This window comes from Poecilia formosa, unplaced genomic scaffold (assembly GCF_000485575.1).
Source record: "Poecilia formosa unplaced genomic scaffold, Poecilia_formosa-5.1.2 Scaffold221, whole genome shotgun sequence".
Lineage (NCBI taxonomy): Eukaryota > Metazoa > Chordata > Actinopteri > Cyprinodontiformes > Poeciliidae > Poecilia > Poecilia formosa.
The window spans coordinates 676,798-696,752 of record NW_006800160.1 but is presented as its reverse complement, the minus strand read 5'-3'; the positions used below and the strand labels follow the sequence as shown (position 1 = coordinate 696,752).

At 38.5% G+C, this 19,955-nt stretch overlaps 1 protein-coding gene across 6 annotated transcripts in view; it reads right to left on the bottom strand.

Moving 5' to 3' along the window:
• Positions 1-19,955, bottom strand: part of LOC103149294 (uncharacterized protein KIAA1211-like) — a 49,469-nt gene that overhangs the window by 22,575 nt on the left and 6,939 nt on the right. For 2 of the 6 annotated variants that reach the window (XM_007568375.2, XM_016679825.1), the window contains exons 1-2: positions 13,790-14,241; positions 1,992-2,041 (exon numbers count right to left, since the gene is read on the bottom strand). The exons of 2 other annotated variants lie outside the window; for them this stretch is intronic. In XM_007568375.2, the coding sequence (XP_007568437.2) occupies positions 1,992-2,041; positions 13,790-13,807 (68 nt within the window). In that variant the 5' untranslated portion in view covers positions 13,808-14,241. Of the gene's footprint in view, positions 1-1,991; positions 2,042-13,789; positions 14,242-19,955 lie in introns of those variants that run through there. 2 more of the 6 variants (XM_016679824.1, XM_007568376.2) reach the window with 2 other exon arrangements.

Genomic DNA, 19,955 nt, shown 5'->3' with positions numbered 1-19,955 from the left:
TACAAGAATGTACACTGTCCTGTCCTTTTAGATAGGACAGTGTTAGGTTCTTGGTGTTTTTAGCTGGACCGGAGTCTCTCTGCAAATCTTCTTGTCAGCTGTGTTTACTGTAAGATGTGTGTTATAGAAACAGGAGGAACATTCCAGCGGGCTAGCCGACATGCCGGGGGCAGCAGGGGTGTTTCGTCAGTGTTACCATTAGACAGTCATATCAGCTACACAAATCAGCATCTTAAAGTCAGGAAACTCATCGTCGATCTCTACTTACACCTCGTCACTCACAAACAACAAAGTAAACTGAAATTAGTTTTGAATTTCAGTGGGTCTAATAGTATTATTCTCATGTTGTAACATTGGCATGAACCTGAATCAAATAATCCCAAATACCCTTGTTGCTGCTGCTGTGAGCTGCTTGATCATTTCCTGTCTGGTGCCACAGGGACACACTATGAGCTCACACACGCATAATAACACACAACTGGAGGGACTTAATAACGTCTCAAGGAAACAGATACAGAACCATGAACAGAAACAAACACGGACATTCATGCCACATGTTCTCTGTGTTATAAAAGGATGAGGAGCAAAGATAAGAAATGAGAGGAAATTAGATTATGGAGGTTAACACTCAACAGTTCAGCCATAACACAAGCCTTGATCCGAAAGTCTGCAGGCAGTTTCTCCCTTTTATAGTCATTGTCATTTCAATGTAAAAAATAAAGCTTTTTTTATTTTTAATTTTGCTAAATGAAGGCAGAAATTTGTGATCAAGTCTCTGCTTTGTTGATAAAATCCCTGCCTTATTTTACTTCTGACTTTTTTTGTTCTTGTTTTAAGGTTAGATTTACTTTATGAGCAAAAACAAGCCTTGGCACCAACTTACTTTGGTTTCATTAAGTAATTTTTACCCCTTATTTTTTACCCTTTATCCATTTCATCGATAAGTTGTTTCTTCGTTAGTTGTGAGCTTGTTAGCTTTTCACCAAGCTAGCAAGCTAATCATGAGTGATGAGTTGTAGCTGATGTGGTGGATTGATTCAGTTCAGCCTTCTGGGTCGACCGACTTAACTTCACATAGAGGAAAAGTTGTTTAGCTGGACAAAGCAGAAAATTATTCTTGTATTTCTTTTATACGACTAAAGTCTGCTAACGTGGTCGACAGACATGTATCTGCCTAGCTTGTTGCTGTTGTAGCTTTTGTTAGCATGACACAAGAAAATACCCATTTCTCTTATCTACAAATCTAAAAATAAATACATAAATATAAATAAATAAATAAATAAATACACAATTAAGTTAATGACTTTTGTTGTTCTATGAAGAAAATCACATTTTGAAAATCCGTTAAATAAGGGCTAGCAAAGCCTGTGACATGGTCTGCTATGCTAGTTGAATTTTAGCTAACTTTCTGAACTTCAACTTCTACTTCTTTAATATAAAAGTTAAAGAGAATGTTAAAGTGGCTTTAATTTTTCTTCCTAATGTATAAAAGCATTAAAAGCTTTTAAAACGGTGAAAGTTGCATCTAAACTACACTTGTACCAACTGTGTGGTAGGTTTAGCGCCAATTCTTGAAGACACATTTCATATATTTTCAGCATTGCTACAGTAATTCAGAAAAATAATCCAGGACAATATGTTTCACATATTCTGTTTTGCAGTTGTTTTATATGGGCTAGTCACTGTTCTAGTTTGTGCCCCTAATGTGGGAACTTGTCTACATTTAATCGATAAGACACTGACTGTATAAAATCAATGGAAAACGTATTTTTAAAAATCTGATCTATATCCTAAACCTATACTTAAAAATGTGTTTTATTTCATTTAGCGTATTATTTTTCTGAACTGAGAATATTCATGTTAGATGAAAGTAAAGGGGAAATTTTACTTTCATTGGTCCAAATGAAAAATGTGTGGGAAATTTATTTGCTCACGGATGAGGTGATGAGGGTTCAATTTAAGATTAGGGGTCAGGGGTCAAAGTGACTGACCTGTGCCCACTTCCAAAGCTGGCTCCCAATGGTGACATCCTCCGTTTCATCTGAGAGGACACACAAGAAGGAGGGAGAACAGAAACACAGAAAGAAAGAAAGATGGATTTGAAACGTCTGGGGGAAACAAGTTACAGATTTGAAAAATTAGTTAATAAAGAGTGAGGGAAAAAAAAGAGAGGAATGAGACAAACACAAGACAGAGAGTGTAACTGGGGTCAGAGAGAGGGGTTGTGGGAAAGCAGTGTGAAAGGAAAGAAGAGTTTGTTAGATAAACAGAAGAATATTTGGACAGAGAGAGAGAGGCTAAATGAAAAACAGACTTACAGTAAACACAGACCTGCTAACAGAGCCCAGCAGTGAAACTTACAAGCTAAGAGATGCTCACTGAAATCTCTTGTTAGCTTCCTTTCTTATTTATGAAAAGGTTTTTTTCCCCTTCATTGTATTAGTGCAGGGTTTACTAACTCAGCAAACTGAAAACTGGGTTTAATCTAGTAATTTGACCAAATGTGCATAAAAACCAAATCTAACCTGACCTTTTTGATTAATTCAAATAGTTATATGAAATATAAAAAAACCTACCAAAAAAACTAACATATTAGTTTCACACAGCTAGTTTTCTAAGTTCCTGTATTAGCTAGCTGGACTGCTAGTTTGATATTGTAACATTATTTTTCACCTCAACCATAAGATTACTAAAGCTATAAACGTTTTTGCTTCCATTTTGGCTTATGACAAAAATCTGATCTTCTTTGCTGTCAGTTTTGTTCTTGTGTGTAAATTTTCCGTTCTGTTACGAACCTAAATCTGCTAGCTAATATGCTAGCATGTCCCAAGGTATTTTGCAAATTGTTTTCTGTTGACACAGAGTCTGACAAAAATATTAGAGAACACAGTAAACCCAAACCACATGGAAAGAGATACTTTGACAAACACCGATGGGAAGAAAATTGTGGTCCAATCCATACTTGGATACAATCTCCAGATACCCGATGTGCCATCCTCATCTGTTTAATCCATTCTAAGCCAGGATAAACACCATAGGAATGTCCAGTGATGTTACCCATCAGGAAGGAGACAGGTATGATACACATACACACATACAGACACAAATGTGAGTGCAAAATGTATCAATCAACTCCACTGCAAAAGCAAGAAATACCATGAAGATGTTGGCTGAAGGTCATGGGTGCTTTCTGATGTGTATGTAGAGACATTATAGTCATGTCTCCATTATTAAACAGATCATTTACGCGCACACAGACAGCTGTTAAATACAAAAAATGCTGATTTGAAATAATTTTTATGTCGGCGTCGTGGCGCCCGCTCAAGCACAGCACCTATGTGCGTCGCAAAAAGTGCATTCTGCGTCACTGCTAAAGGTGAGACAGTGTGAGACAGTGCGAGTACCAATAGTGTCAAGAGTCCTTTACCAGTATGGGCTAAAAGGACACTCAGAGCAGAAGAGGGCAATCAATCAATTAATCAATCAGTTAGCAAACACCTGGTGGAACTGAGCATCAGCTGAGCTCATTATAGGAGCTACTTCTGGTAAAACGTTAAAGGGTTAATAGAGGAGCCATGATGTGATGACTTCCTGAAGGCTGCGTTTCAGAAAGAGCAGGAGCTTCTTAAAGAGACAGAGGCCCAATTTCAAGTCATTAAATTAGGAAGTCAAATTTAAAGTCATATTTGAAATGCATAGCATTTTTATGACAATTTAAGCTAACATAGTTACTTGATTGTGCAATAAAATGACACAATGTGACAGGAAAAAATTTAACACTGCCCCTTTAAGAATATTTGGTGGCCTGACAAGATTTTTGCACATAATGACATGCATGACCCTAAGCATACTGTGAGTGTATGTAAAATATCCCTATTTCAGTTTTAATAGAAAAAAATCTGGGCAGAGTTGAAAGGCGCAAACCTTTCAACTCAGAGCAGTTCTGCTCAGGAGGAATGGGCCAAAACTTCAGCAACCTATTGAAAAAAATCTTGTGGAACGATAAGTGAAGCATTGCATTCATGTCATGCACTTTAAAGCTAATGACACAAATGAAAACATCTACCGTTGTGACCAATTTTAAGCCCAGTGTATGCAATAACAGCCTTTCACAAGCAGACACATAAAAAAGGGCGTAACGGACCTCGGAAGAGCCGCTGACTCTCTCAACACGCCCACATTTTACCCATTTACCAACAAACCCAAACTCCACGGTCAACTCGCAACACCAGCCTTATGGGAGCAGAAACATTTGTTCTGTTGTAAACAGTGTTACTTTTATATCACCTCTAATGTCACACGCTTTTCTTTTTCTTTCCCAGCTTATTTTTCTCCACGACAGTTTCCTGGCAGCTTTTTATGAACTTGGTTTTGTTTCTAATCCTTCAGCAGCATTAGTTTGGACTCGGTGCGAACCCTCCCAAGTGCATCATTAGCTTTATTTGGAGATCCAGGAGGATGTGCATGCGGGAGACTGCCTGTGTGTGTGTGTGTGTGTGTGTGTGTGTGTGTGTGTGTGTGCGCGCGTCACATTACGTAAGCATGGATTAACACACTGAGATATTCGGAGCAGTAGTGGGTGGGTAGGGGAAGGTTCTTTTATTAGCGGGTTGTAAAAACCTCATTAACACCTGCACACTCCACATGTAAACATGCCTGTAAGTTGAAATCTGTGCAAAAACGAGGACTCAAAAGAGGCTTTTGCGATTCAGCGTCCAGTCACTTATGGATCGTCCATCCAAGGGAGACACAAAGTGGTCCAAAAACGGACCAACGGCATGCAAAGAAACGTCGAAATCGAGGTTAATGACAGAAAAGGAGGGATGAATTTAGAAGTGAACTGTGAACTTTGCTGTCCCCGTTGACTTTAGCTTGACTTTGTCCACAGGATTTCTGTACTTATGACGTAAAGCAAATCCAGTCTTGTTGAGTCTTAATCCCTCAATGGAGCTAGTGTTACTGAACCCTCAGCACCGCAGCTTTACGGTGCCGACTGTCTGCTGCAATCACTAGAGATATACAAAAACCTGACGTAACGTCTGATGGAGGGTTCTGATCTCCAATTATAAAAGCAACTCAGTAAGCAAGGAGAATAAACCTGCTTACAGCCACACCGTTTCTGTTTACACTGCAAAAAACACAAAATCTTACCAAGTATTTTTGGTCTAGTTTATGCTGGAAATATCTTAGCACACTTGAAATAAGACAAAACTTCTTATATGTTAATTTTTTGTAAGACATATGAGTTTGTTTTAAATCAATAATTCTTTAATATTGATGAAAAAGGTTCACTGGCAGATTATTTCACTCATAACAATACATTTTTCATGTTATAAGTGAAATAATCTGCCAGTTGATCTCGTCATTCCTTTAATTAATGCATTTGTTTACATTTTGTCAATGTCGAACTTCAATGAATTTTGTTGATTTTCTATGCAATGGACCAACACAAAATAAAACTTTCTGGTGTACTTGTGAAGTGAAGCATTGGTTCACCAGTCTCCCATTTTCTTAAATATCATGGACTTGATATTATTTGACACGCTTGTCAAATTCTATGGTAGGAGTGTATTGGTAGGAGAAAAAAAATCCAGATTTTCCACAAATTAAATCTTCAAAATCAGAAAATTGGATTTACTGATCGTCTTTCTACTTTGGGTTTATTGTAATACTAAATATAGGCACCAGATTATGAGTAGACTACCTACATTTGTGGCTTTAACATACCAAAATGTGACAATTTAGACTTTGTTTAAGACACTGTATGTCAAAGTGTTTTTCAGCAGGATAAAACTGAATTAAATGCAGGTAATATACCAGAAACGGAGTTCAGTAAACATGTTTGGTATAGCCTGATTTAAATCACTAGAATAATTAAAGAGCACAGAAAAGAAAACCAAGCAACAGATGGAAAGTTGCATAAAGAACAAATGTAACTAAATACTGCAGAAATCTTTAAATGGAGAAAAAGGCAAAAATCCCAGTGAAGCACCAGATAAATCTCAGACAGCAGCATTAAAAGCTCTCTGACTATTTTCAGTCAGCTGTGGACAGAAAACAGCCTCCGGTTGTGTGGCTGTTCATTCTGAAAGCAGAGCCATGTGAGGGCTGTTAACGCTGAATTTCCCGACAGCGTTGGTGAACGGAGAAGCTGTTGTCTGTCGTACATTCCTCATCGGACGGGAGCGACTTTCGCTCTTTTCATGCAACGTTAGCGGGAAAAAAAAAATCGCCACATTTCATCATGTGGATTCTATTTTAGAAACCTAATCTGAAATGCTGGGAGTTTTTTGTAGCTCTCCAGCCAGGAAGGATATAAGGGATATTATTATTATTATTATTCTCAATCAGAGACACAAATCTAGTGTCAGAGGAAAAGCTGAGCAGAGGAAGTTGTTCCCAGTAACATGGTGAGCTGATGACAAGCTAACCGTCTTTCATTTTTAAAAATGTGACGCAGATATTATTAGTCAAGGCAGCAGGACCTTGACTAAGGTTCAAGTCAAGGTTGACTTGACTTGAACCTTCAAGTCAAGTCAACTTGACTCGCTTGGGAAGAAAACACAACAGTGCATCTATGATTAGGTCTGTTTCAAATAGGAATCATGATGGTTCATATCTTCTTTATCCTTGATACAAAAAGAGTTGCATACAAACTGGAACATTGGAAAACCGCTACTTGTCCTTTGCCATTAAAATACTGAGATAAAAATGTAACTACCTCCAGAAACTAGAGTCAGAACTGTGACTGGGCCACTCCAGAACGCACCGCCGGCCAGAAGAAACATGTTGATAAAATTAAAAGATTACTTTCAACCTACATCTGCCAAGAGAGTGAAAAGTCTTGGACTTAACTGTAGCATCTTAGTAATTGCTTGTTCATATTGGGCCGTAAACACCTGAATGTGTCATGAGGAGACCATGAGGCCGTTTCTCCTTCCCGGCTCCAGAACCATCCGTCTCCAATCAATCATCATCTTATGTGGTATCTATTAAGACCTGAATCTAACTCTTGACTTTGAATCTTTTAACTGACTGGTTGACTCAAAGGATATCAATGAGACATTAGGAAAACCTTCACTCAATATTTGATTTTAATTTCAGTCATCACGATGTCTCCACTACTCTCTGTCATTTTTCAAGTGTCAGTCACTACAGCCCCTTCTCCATTGTTGAGTCTCACTCTAGCCTGTTAATGTCTGGCTTGGTTCTAGTCAAGTTGGGTCCATCTCCATTAGAAAGTCTGTTCCTGACTACCTGAGAGGAACTTGGGCGGGCGATGAGTGGTCAACACTCCGATGATGTCGTCTTGCGCATGTACCCTTGGCTGGCCGGTTTATCCAAATTCTCTTGGCACATTTGTTCTCTCCTGTCCAGTTGACGCTGCATGCACTCTTCTGCCACAGTTTATAGAAAGGTCTGGACCTCAAAGTGTGACCATGGGACTATTGATTTGCAGATCGCCAACTACTACGGTCTTGTCGTGGATTCCACATGCAGTCAATGAATACCTGGCTTGGCTTGCATCAATCTATTAGAGATTCATAGCCTCCTAGCAGCGGAGTCTCTTCCAGAGTATGGACATTTACTGTGATACACCCAGGAAGTAGTCAGTGTTGATTCATCTTTGAACAGTACTTAGAACTGTAGTAGTCATGTTAGACTGAGTCATATCACTATGCAATATTAATATTACTCTTTGCACTGCAGCGATGTGCATTATCCTTCCAGTTGGCTGTCTTATCATTGCTTGTGACGCCCACAGAGTAAGAGACGATGGCTGAGATGTCTAAGCATATCAAGGAGTATAGCACTATTGATTTTAGATCTGGGTCTGCAACTCCAGTCCTGCAACTTTTGAGCGCGTCCCTTCATCAACAGACGGATTTTACCTCTTTGGGAAGTCATTAAGCTTTACAAAGGTCGTTACTCATTCATTTAATCCAGGTGTGCTGGAACAGGGAGGCATCCACATGTTTAAAGACACCAGAAGACTGGAGTTACACAAACCTGCTGTAGATGTTCCAGAATGGTAAACTAAAAAAAAAAAAAAAAGTTCAAACATACTAAAAAGAAAACTTGCTGCAATGAAAACATTCTTTGCTTCCTTCAGAACAGAAGTTGTGGAATACCTCAAAGTAGAAACTAACAAGGAACACCCATCAAAGGTTCTGCATTCACGGAGATATTTGTCAATTTTACAGATTAAAAAAATGACTTAATTATCTATTAAAGAATAATCTGGTGAATAAACAGTTGGTGCTGTTTAATCTGGTGAATAAACAGCACCAATGCTACAGATACTGCAGTACTCTGATAGTAAAGTAATAACTGTCCTTTAATCCAGTTCATTTCCAGAGTCTTTTCGGATGGTGAATGTGTCATTTTCTTCCAAACATCTCTGAATGTCTTTTATGAAAATATTCAACGTTAAAAAGTAGGCATCTGTTCCTTCAATAGCTTTTCCAGAAGTTTTCCCAAACCTGTCTCTGATCCTCAATGTGAACCAGACGGCCGTAGAAGGACATTAAACTATATGAAGAATGTGGAGCGATAACGGCTCCAAGCTAATACCTCTGGATCTCCACCTCGATTTTCTGCCTCGTTTTTCATAAGTTCTGTTTTTTTCAAACTAGTGTTTCTCCAGCTGTGCATTACTAACGAGGAACATGTTTAGGATTTTGGTATTTCCTCAACACCCTTGAAATATGAAATTATTAATGATACATGGGGCTAAATTTATCTGTAAAGTCAAGTGAAAACTCTATATATTGAAAGCTGAATATTCTATGTTAAGTATTATCTATTAATATCCATTTGTCATGTATCTATCGCGATATATATTGTTATTTATTTATTATCCAGTCCTAAAATTCCTAAATAAATGCAACTATGACTCCAGTGCGTCTTATGTTTGTTCCTGTTTCAGTGTTAAATATTAATTAGAATTTAAAGTGTATTGGTCTTTGAGAATGTGTTTGTGCATTATTATGCATCATTTCTTGAAAATGGTCTCAAAGCAACAATATTATCGTTTATTGCAATAACTTCTGGGAAAATTGATCACCCAGCAAGCATCTGTTATTGTGATCGGTCTGCCACGGCCTACGTCACCCAGAATGCTGTGTGGTTCTGAATCTGAGTTCAGTGAAATTATTATCTATCCATATCGATCATACGTCTATAGCAATATACATTTTTATTGATTTATTGGTCAGGCCTAAGCTAACGAGATGATGTTTGATGTCTGAGGAATGCCAGACCATATAATTAATTTTGGGTTTTCATTTTGTCATAAAGATAAAAATCATCAAAATTGACAGAAATACCATGAAACGTGTCACTCTTTATGTAATTAATGAATGAAACACACTTTTTGATCAGTCTTTAAAGCCCAGAAGTCAGAAGTTAAATCAGATCTTGGAATCGTTGCAGGCAGCTAACGTGTGCAGAGACCGTGTTTCTGAACATCAACTGAGATAAATCTCAGATAAGCCAGAATAAAGCGTTCAGCTTCTGAGGCCAGAATTCCCGACCGCATCATTCTGGATCCTGGTAACCCATCAAAACAATCTAAACCAGTTCTGCTGGCGGGTCGATCACAGTTCAGTTCAGGATCATTTAGGAAAATCTTCTCTTTTACGCCAAGTTGTAAAAGAAAGTGAAAGAAGAGGAGGAAAATTCAAATGATTTGTGTTCGAGCGTGACATGATGGAGGTCAGAACTCTGAGAAAGACACGGCGGCCTCGCCTGTCGGGTAAAATGGAGAGGAAAATCGAGCTTTGAGTTTGAACTTTTGCCCCAAAATACTAAACAGTCGGTACCTCAGCGGCTCCTAAGTGAAGGATGTTGGTAGAAACAAACCACATGAAAACGGGGAACGGACTGGGTTTTTTTTTTTTTTTTTTCAGTTGTTAAAATAGAAACATGGGATTTAATTTAGTGGACTCTTTGGAACAAGACCACTCATTGTAAAGTAACACAATATTATTATTATAATACATTATTTGCACCTGATTCTGTACAAAAATACAGGCCTTAGCCAGTTTCAGAATCTCACTGTGTCAAGGTAACAGTATTAATACTAAAATATAAATGCATAACATAAATTAATTGCTTTTACATAAAGCCAGTAAAAGATAAATATATGTGAAATATGTAATATATGCTAAAGAGAGTGTTGTCACAGCTACATATTAAAATTATACTTTTTAATTCTGATGCATAAAAACATAAGCATAAGCACAGGATAAAGACAGTTTTTCTTAATTTTGGTTACCGCACAGAATATGATAAGTTTTAATTATTAATATTTAATTATTATCGTATCAATATTATCTATACTTTGGCTCTATAGACAGCAATGAAGCCTGGACAACAGCTGTTCAAAAGTTGAACATTTTATACTTTTGAAACGCATATTTCTCTGTTTTTTTTTCTTGAATATTCTTTTAGATTAATCTAAAATGTCAGGTTTTTTTCTAGAAAGTTTTCCACTTTTCGAACTCAGAAATGTTCTTGTTTTTTCTTGAAAATTTCTGATATTAATGTCAAAATTGCTGAATGTCATGCCAGAAATCTACTCATCTTTCCCTTCCCCCCCATCTGCAATGGGCCTAATATTTCCTGGCATGGTCACTAAAATGTTACTTTGAAGCACTGACAAATAGTCTGGAAAGCTCTGCTAGTGATAGAGAAGTTAATTTAGCCTTGTTTCAGCCAGCTGACTCAGGAAATCAAACTGCAGGAATGTTATGATAGAAAATGTCGTTTTTAAAACCTTGGTTAACTTTACTGTTGCTGTAATGGATTTCTGAGCTACTCCCACAACATTTGTTACACAATAATACTGAACAAATTGATAGATTTTGTCCCGTTTCAAATAAATTCATGTTGGTTTTTTTAAAACCCTTTAACTGTCACTCTTAAAACATGTAGGCCAACGCTTCCTCCTGGCTGTTAAGGGGTTAATAAACTGTTCAGGAGAGTCAATCAGGCTCATATTTTTTTTTACAGCTGATGGTATTTATTTTATGTTTCACTCCTGAGTTTTGGTGGCAGCTCAGAGCCGGTCCTGTGAAGCTCGGCGGTTCCTCCCTCCCCTGGAACGTCTGACTGAACCGAGCTCTGCTCTTAGCAACAAGCCCTACATGGACTCCAGACAAAAACACCTCCATCAGTCTCTCTGGCCAGAACGCATTCATCTGCGGCTGCAGCACCGTTCCTGCCGTCCAGACAAGCCTCTGCTCCGCTTGCGTAACAAGCCTTCGAGCAGAAGCACAGGGAGACGCACTAAGAAATTAAGAACAGAGATTTCGTAAAAGGCAAACTGCATCAAGCCTGACTTAAACGCCGCTCCGGGAATTTAGTTACAGTTTTTAATCAGTTGGTAAACTTCTTCATGCCAGGCATGCTGAAAACAAAATATTTATGCATACATATCCACATGGTTATCGGAAACTTTCTCTCCAAATATGATTATTCGATATGATACTGTGGCAATCTGTGGCTCGTTCAGCGACTTACCCGGTTTGTTATTCATGCAGAGCGGCTGCTGAAACAAAATGATCATTACAGCAACAGTGATGCTCTCTGGTACTACTGAACGTTAAATATATTACTATATTTATGACCCTTTAAAAGTAAAATATAGAAAAATGTTAACCTGCAATGCTAATCAGAGTTATCGTCAAAATAAAGATCGGATCGTAGGAGTGGGCTATATGGACTCAAGGTTTTATCATGATATTTTGCAGTACTAATACGATAACGATAAAAGTGGAGATGAGAATTATTTATTGCTTATTTTTTGGGGAACTGTGACTGTGACCGTGTCACAGCAATTATAACCCCACTAACACAAATAACTTTTAAAAACATTCCCATTTGAAATTCACTGCTTCAGGACAATAGTCACGTAAAGAAGTGATTTGTATCTCTAAACTGCACATTTTCATTGTATTTTTGCATTTATTGGTATTTATTGATATATCAATGATTGTAACTAAAACACTATCGACTCACATAATTGTTTCCTTTATGAATCGGTGCAGAAGGAGAGATTCTTGGATGCCTGTAATGTTTGCTTTTGGTGATTCACATCTTAAACTGGGTCATGCTAGCGTATCGTGGAGCAGCATGTTCCTCTGTTTATGATGTAAAACACTTTTAACTGCCTTGTTGCTGAAATGCGCTTCACAAAGAGATTTCGTTTATCAATACGGGCCGCCAAAAAATTTTAGAAAAGAAAAAAAAACAATTGTTTTAAATAGAAATGCGAGCAAAACATATGGTTCATATTGTTTATTATTTGAGAACATAGTTGATATCAGGATGCTGAATTTTTGTTTAATCCAAAGGTACATTTGTGGCAAGTATTGAATAAAGTCTCTTCTAATACAGAAGTTTGATTTAAATGCATTTTGAAGGTTACGAGTTACTAAGAACATTTGAATAAAACCTCTTCAAACGCTTTGCACTACGCCTGCCACCATAACAAATTTCGCTGGACGATAAATTGTCCCAGTAATTATCGCGACAAACGACAATATTGTTGTTTTTGAGACCATTGTCAAGAATTATAACAATAATGGTATAATGGCAGTCTTTCACCATCTCAAAAACCAATAAACTTTAATTTTCAAAAGAAAACTTAGGGTTGGAACAGAAAGATAATTAAAACAACCAAGATACAACACAACAACCAAAAACAATGAATAAAGAAATTTAAACCACTTTCAACAGAAACCATAAACAAAATTACAATGTCTGTGAACCAAATTGTCCTTCAAAAATTATTCATCATCAGAATCTAAATGATTGAGCTCAGTATAATTTATCACACGATTAATTGATTAATTCCTTATGGTGCCAGGCTTACTTTACTTTACAGATGCATTGACCCGTTTGCACTCACAAGAGCAACTTGGGATTAAACGTCAAAGGTTGCCAAACCTACAACTTTTCCCAACTGCAACTCTGCCACCGAGCCACGGTTTTCACTTTCTGAGTGCCACACAAGTAAAAATGTTTGTCTGAGCCGACGCTGCTGCGCGAGCCACAAAAAGTCACGCATTGTTGTCCCGTCCCGGCAGGAATGAAGACAAAGACGGTGGAAGAGGACATCTGTGGCCACCGCCACCACATCTACTAACTTTGCTACGAAAAAAGATCCTCCAGTGGAGGCTGAAAACTGAAAGGCAGTCATTATGCTAACCCTCTGCGGCTGAGACGCACTGCCAAGCCCAGAGCGCTAAATTTAGTCAAAGCGCTCAACCCCACAGAGGATCTCCATCAGCCAGGGCAGAAATGAGCTCCAAAGGGTTAAAAAAAAATCTCTGATTGGTGTTTAGTGCAAAACCCATTAGTTGAGCAACAGGACTTGATTCTGTGCCAAGAAAATTGACAGGAAACCACACTCACCCCATTCTGTCGGATGACAGCTGAACACAACAAAAGCTTCTGAAACTCTCTGACTAATCATAAAATCCTGACACATTCAATCGGTTCCTCAGATCAGCTCTGACTCATGCAGGTTAATATCAAGCCATTGTATCTGCCAGTCACAGGGAGTTCAAATTAATCAAAGCTGAAATCAAGATTCCCATTACAGACCAGGACTAGTCTGTTTTTGGTAATGCACAGTAAGAGGATTGACCAACATTCCTGCCTCCCAAAGCTGAGTCTGGAGTTACAAAGATGTGAATGAGAACTTTCTGGATGAATCAGTTCAGATGTCGGGTAAACGGTTCAGTAGAAGATATTGAACAAACTCTAATCTCAGACTTACTTCCTGCCCTTGAAGCATCCGTACATCCCTGCCATGGTTGCAACGTCCAAAATGATCCTCCCGAAATCAGAACACCTCGTCTTTTGAGAGGTTACTTCCCCCTGGTCTGCAGTCCGGCGCCTTCCCTAAGGCCAGATGAGCTCTCTCCCCTTTCCGCTCAGGAGATGCTGCTCCTTGAAATCAGCTGGTCGTCCAAGGCGAACTGTCCTCTCAACTTCCTCCCTCACAAGACGGTTTGTCCGTAGAAATGTGTCCATGAAACTCTGCCAACTGTCTGGACCGCAGAACGGTGAGAGAAAAATATTGTACAGAACTCGCAGTCAGAAAGTTTGAGGAAAATCCACGGCAAATTCCTTCTTCTCCCCTCAGTGCAGTGGTCAAAAACAATAGACGATGTGACTGAGTGGCTGCTGCATGTCTCCGTCCTCTCTTCCCAGCCACCACGACTGGCAATGCTGCACACAGAGGGGTGGAGGGAAGATAGGGAGGGAGGAGTGAGGGCGGGAGGAGACGTGTGTGAACAAGATACTGCCCTCTTATCACCTTATTGTTTCATATTTTCTGTTTGGCTGCTCTGTAAAGATACAGCCACCTCAAACTTCCCAGTTCTTTGGTGGGGATACCAGAGAACCACAATGGCTAAAACAGTGCTTGAAGCGATGGTCTGTATGTTTTGAAGTTTAGTTCAGGGAAGTCGTTTGAAAAGGATTTGTTCTTTCTTGTTTTTGCCTTCTTCTTTTTTTGTCAAAATTAAAAGTTTAACTCAAACAAATATTCACAGAAGACACAGATAAAGCGACTTGAAAATATAATCCTGGCACTCCCTTGTTAAATTACTACTGCAATGTAACACAAGCCGGATTACTTGTCTGACCCAAATCATTAAAGTAGAACCTGCCTGACAACATGAAGTAGGCTAAAAGAAAATCTCAAAAAACAATACATCATGCCTGTAATCTTAAAAATTTAGCTAAAAGTGTAGCTGCGCTAACCCTAAAGCACTAATCATAAACATTAGCTATCGCTTAAGTCCTACATCAACACGGTATTTAGCAGAAGCTAAAGCGCTAAACCCAACCACATTGTTACCCACCATGTGTCAATGACAAAAGTGTTGCAATGTTGTATATCGCCCCCAACAGGGTTAAATTTGTTACTACACATTTAACTGTATGGCTGCGTTACAGGAAGAGATTCTTTGGAATAGATCTTTCGCTCATTTTTTAGTATTGCTAACTCTGTGGTTGATTTTGCCTAATTGAACGCGGTAGGACTCTGGCCAGAAAATTCACAGGACGTCAGTAAAGTGTTTACAGTAGAACCACAGTGTGAAGTAGCCAGATGTACCCTGAATCACAATCTGACCTGAAGAATCAACAAATCACTTAAATGGAACCTTGTTTAGCAACATGAAGTAGGCCAAAAAACACCACTTCATCTCAGTTATCTATAAAGAACTTAAAGAAAGAAGAAAGTTGCTGGCATAAACCTGGAAAGGCTTTTGTAAGGCTTTGGGACAGCACTGAGCCAGAACAAGAAATATTATCTACACATGGAGAACAGTGGTGGACCTTCCCAGATGTGGTCAGCCTACCCAAATTACTCAAAGAGTTCGCCACCACGGGCCTTAAACATGTAAAACGATGCAAGTTGATTGTCTCCTTAACAGTCATGCAACAATAAGAAAGAAAATGGAGCAAAACTGACAATCATGGTGGAGTTTTCACAACAAAACATGACGGTACAATGAAAGGACACCAGTGAGTCCACCTCTGAATAGCTTAAAAAACAAATACATGATTTAAAAAAAGAAAAAAAAATCAACTGTGGCCTAGTCAAAGTCTGAATAGAAGGAACTTTTTACCGTTTGCCTAAATCTGAATGTGACTCAGTTTTTATTGGATCAAGCTGAACTCTTAGACTGAATATCAATGACTGTTTTGACTAAAATAAAGTGAATGAAATTCAATTTGGACTCCAGCAGTTTATTTCTCTGTAAAGCAGCAAGAGGTTATAACATAATTTTTTTTGGGCAATATTTAAAATCAACCGAAATGAGTGACATTACAGCTTTGTGACAACAGGAAAGAAAAATAAATCGATACTCCTTCTGTCCAGACTGGAACCGGAGCCAGAGAGGCTAACTGATCCACAAAGTCCATGTGAGGGCATCATTAAAACTGATTAAAATTAACCCAGGTCTCCTGCTTCCACACATACAGACCCATTCAGAGTTTGAGCCCAGACTGTAGTCAACAGACGCGACTGCAGGACATCTATATTACAAGCTGGTCTGTTCCCACCACAGCATGTTCCACACATTCACATCAGCAGAGAACATGAACGCTTCCTAGACAGAGGAGAAGGGAATGTGCTCATTTATTAATAAATATCAGTATAGACATGTTGCATGCTATTGTTCACATACAGAAATTTTGTGCATGTAACACTGGAGGGCAAAAGGACGATTCTTTTACTCACCATCCATAGCTGAACTGCTGCAGTAGAACAATTTTATTAACAAAATAAGCCTGGAGATGCAGGCAAGTCAGTTGTTGTAAAAATTATATTTATCAAAAATGGCTTAAAAAAATACTTCCTGGTTTAACACCTTGAAATTGGGCTTGTGTCTCTTTAAGAAGCTCTTGCTCTTTCAGAAACTCCGCCTTCAGGAAGTCAACACAACATGGCTCCTCTGTTAACCCTTTAACAACATTTTTACCAGCATTTCACTGAGAAGTAGCTCCTATAATGAGCTCATCAGATGCTCAGTTCCACCAGGTGTTTGCTAATTGCTGCTGGCTCTTCTGAAGGAGTTGTGGACGAGGGCTGCTCTTTAAGGAAGAAGCTCTGAGGCTTGGAAAGTGCTGCTCTGAGAAAGAGCTGCGTTGTCAAAGGCGGAGCTAGGTCTAACCAGGCGTTTTGCACAGCTGAATGGTTGCCATGGAGATTAAAGGATTTCTGAAACATGCATGAAAGAGTCAAGGCAACACTCCAGGAATGTTTTTGATGAGAGAATAGTATTACAACATGATGTAAAGCTCAGCAAAATTGTTTTTACATGATACTGCACCTTCAAGATTTGCAACATCAAATCTTCCTGAACTGTGATTGACAAAAAGATTGAGGTCAAAGTTTCATTCTGATTTATTCAGTGAGGGAAACGACACTTCACCATCCAACTGGACCTCTGAACTGAATCCTGTTACATAAACACACAGCTTTATCTTGGTCCAGCCACAACTATGAAACCTGGCTCCCAAAAAAAATAAAAACTGGAAAAATTTAAAAATCTCATGAATCATCAAACCGTTCAGAGAAGAATGGTGGCGGTGGAATGAATTTCTCAATCCCAACATGTCCAGACTGAATACTGAGTGTGATTTTGCTTTTGCTTCAGACAAGCAGAAGCTGTCCAAATCATGAGAATCTGTGTGTGCATGTGTGTGTGTGTGTGTGTGTGGATGCGTGTCAGTGTAAATAAAGAGAAACAGTCTGTATCAGTTCCAGAGCCCTGCAGCTCCATTTCAACAGCATAATACACAAACACACAGTCACTCAGATGAGTTTTGGCACGCTGTGATTGAGAAATCTCCTCCCTCTTTCTCTCTCTCACACACACACACACACACACACACACACACAGTATTGAGTTCACAAGATGACAAAGCCAATAAACCATCAAGCATAATCTCAGGCAGGCCCAGTACTGATGGAGGATTTTATGGCTTCAATATATGGGTTAGTCGATAATTCCACCAGTACTTTTAGTATACCTCTGGCTTTACTGCAGATTAAAACCAAGAGCCAGGTTTCTAAGGATTCCTCCTCACTGATTGTGTTTCTCCTACAAAAAGTGGAACTTGACATTTTAAAAATAGTATGAAGGGCCCGAGGCTTCGATAACAAAAGAAGTAGCTCGCAGCTGCCAAGTAGACAATCTAATCGTCCCTGTCGAACACTGTGGATTCACTTTTAATACACAGTTTTTGTTGACCTTTTGATAAAAATAACCTGTCACCGTTCATTTCAGTTTACATTGAAAAGTTTAACTTCTGCAGTGGCTTATCGAGGCCAATCGATCAAATGCTTTTAGCACTACGCGGATGAAGCCGCTGTGTCCCCGATAATCAATGTTCCTGATTTTGTGTCCACGGCCGGCCTGCTGCTTATACACACATCCAGCACAATCTGACGTCTACATCAACATGTTCCTACTTGGGTTTGTTTTTAGCCGCCCTGAGTTGACACGGTTGGCTACAGTTCCAGGCGCAGGTCTTCAATTATGTTGAAGTTTTGACTGCATATTTAGGTATGCGGTACAGCTGGGAGGTGAACCTTTGCCCCGGTTTCGAGTCTTTTATAGCCTTTAGCTTTTCATGGAGGTTTCCCCTAACCGTCTTTTCATTATGGCTCAGTTTTAGTGCAAAAATTAAGACTATTGATCACTAAGCTATACCTACTTCCTTGTCGCAACAGGCTATATATATATTCCGAAGTCAGTGTTAAACTGAGACATGCTGGTGACAGACTTGGATATGCTAGCGAGAAGTTTGGACATGCTAGCGACAAGGTTGTCACCAGCATGCTGCTCGATCTTCGCTAGCGAAAAGCTCGAATATGCTAGCAACATCACACTTTCATATTTTTGTTTGTGGAAATAATTAGAGAAACCATGCACTCTTTGCCTCCCTCTTCATAATTATGAACTACTTCATGTTAGTCTGTCAAATAAATCTCAGTGAAAAAGATTAAAGTTTGTGGACGGAATGTGAAAAATGTCAAAAAAAAAATTTCAAGCTGTATGAATATTTCTGCAGGTCATAATAACATATTTAGGAAAAATCCCTCTATCCCAAAGAAGAAACAGGAATGTAAACCCACCGCTTCAGGAAATTCACAACATCTGCAGCAATACCTGAACCACCTGCCTTCGAACTATCCACCATTCTTACCAAACAGGAGAAAGACTGTTAAAAAAAACAAACAACAAAAAACACCTAACCAATGCCTCTGGATCTGGATGAATTTCCTAATGCTGGCGAGTCGAAACAGATCCACAAGCATGACGCAACTGCTCCAGTGCACACTTACACATGTATATATGCAGATGTCAATCCCAGGACTTTCTGTTTACAGAGCCAAGAGGAATGTCGGCCAGTTTCCCTTCAGAGCGAAAGAAAAAAGTGGATCTAGGCATTTCCTGGAACAGCTCTCAGTCTGGAGCCACAGGGAGAGAAACCATAAATACAGAAGATCAGGAGGAATGAGGAGGGGGGTTAACTCTGAACTCCAAGGAAAAATGTAAGTGATAACAGAGAAGGAGCTTAAGCTATGTCTCTAACAATTACTGTGCTTCAATTTAAACCCAGAACTAATTTTAAAAATAGTTTATTATTTTAGCTAAAAGAAGAAAGCAAAGCTTGGGCTCTCGTGATTTTAAACTAGAGCTGCCATAATCCCAGACATTAAAAAAATAACCCTGCAGTAAATTTGGAAAAAAACATTTTTTAAAAAATAAATAATGCCCTCTACTGGCAGCAGCTGCTAGATTTTCAGGTGATATGAGTTCCTAATGGAGAAATCACAGCAGATCTTTCTGCAGACTCACTTATCCCAAGGCATGGGGTAGTTACCATAACAACGTCAAAGTAGATTTATTTTTTTAAAACGTGTTAAGAGCTTCAAAACCACAAACATCTTCTCCAATAGAATTTTGCTACGAATAAACTTCTTTAAGTTAGATGCTGAAAAAAGCATTTTGTTGACCAGAGTTTTTTTATACAAATATATATATTAATTCTGCTCTTTGGTGTTTATGATGTGAAAACTCAGGAAGTCCAACCCATAATTGTTTAACTATTAAAGATCAAAATTACAAAAAAATATATTATTTAGATTAATAAGCTATTAAATGATCTCTATTATACATTTTTAGTCAACTACCAAGATTAAAATGTCAATTAATGAATACTCTAGACATTATTATATTTTTTCTGGTAATAAATACTACAAACTTGAAAATTCAAACATTACATATCAACATTGTTTTTTTGTTGTTTTTTTTAAATTAGAACTATTCTTTAATGCACAAATGGTTCATAGAAACTCACATTTCCATTGCAAAACATGTTTTTTTCATCTTCTATAGTCAAAGTTTGTTATA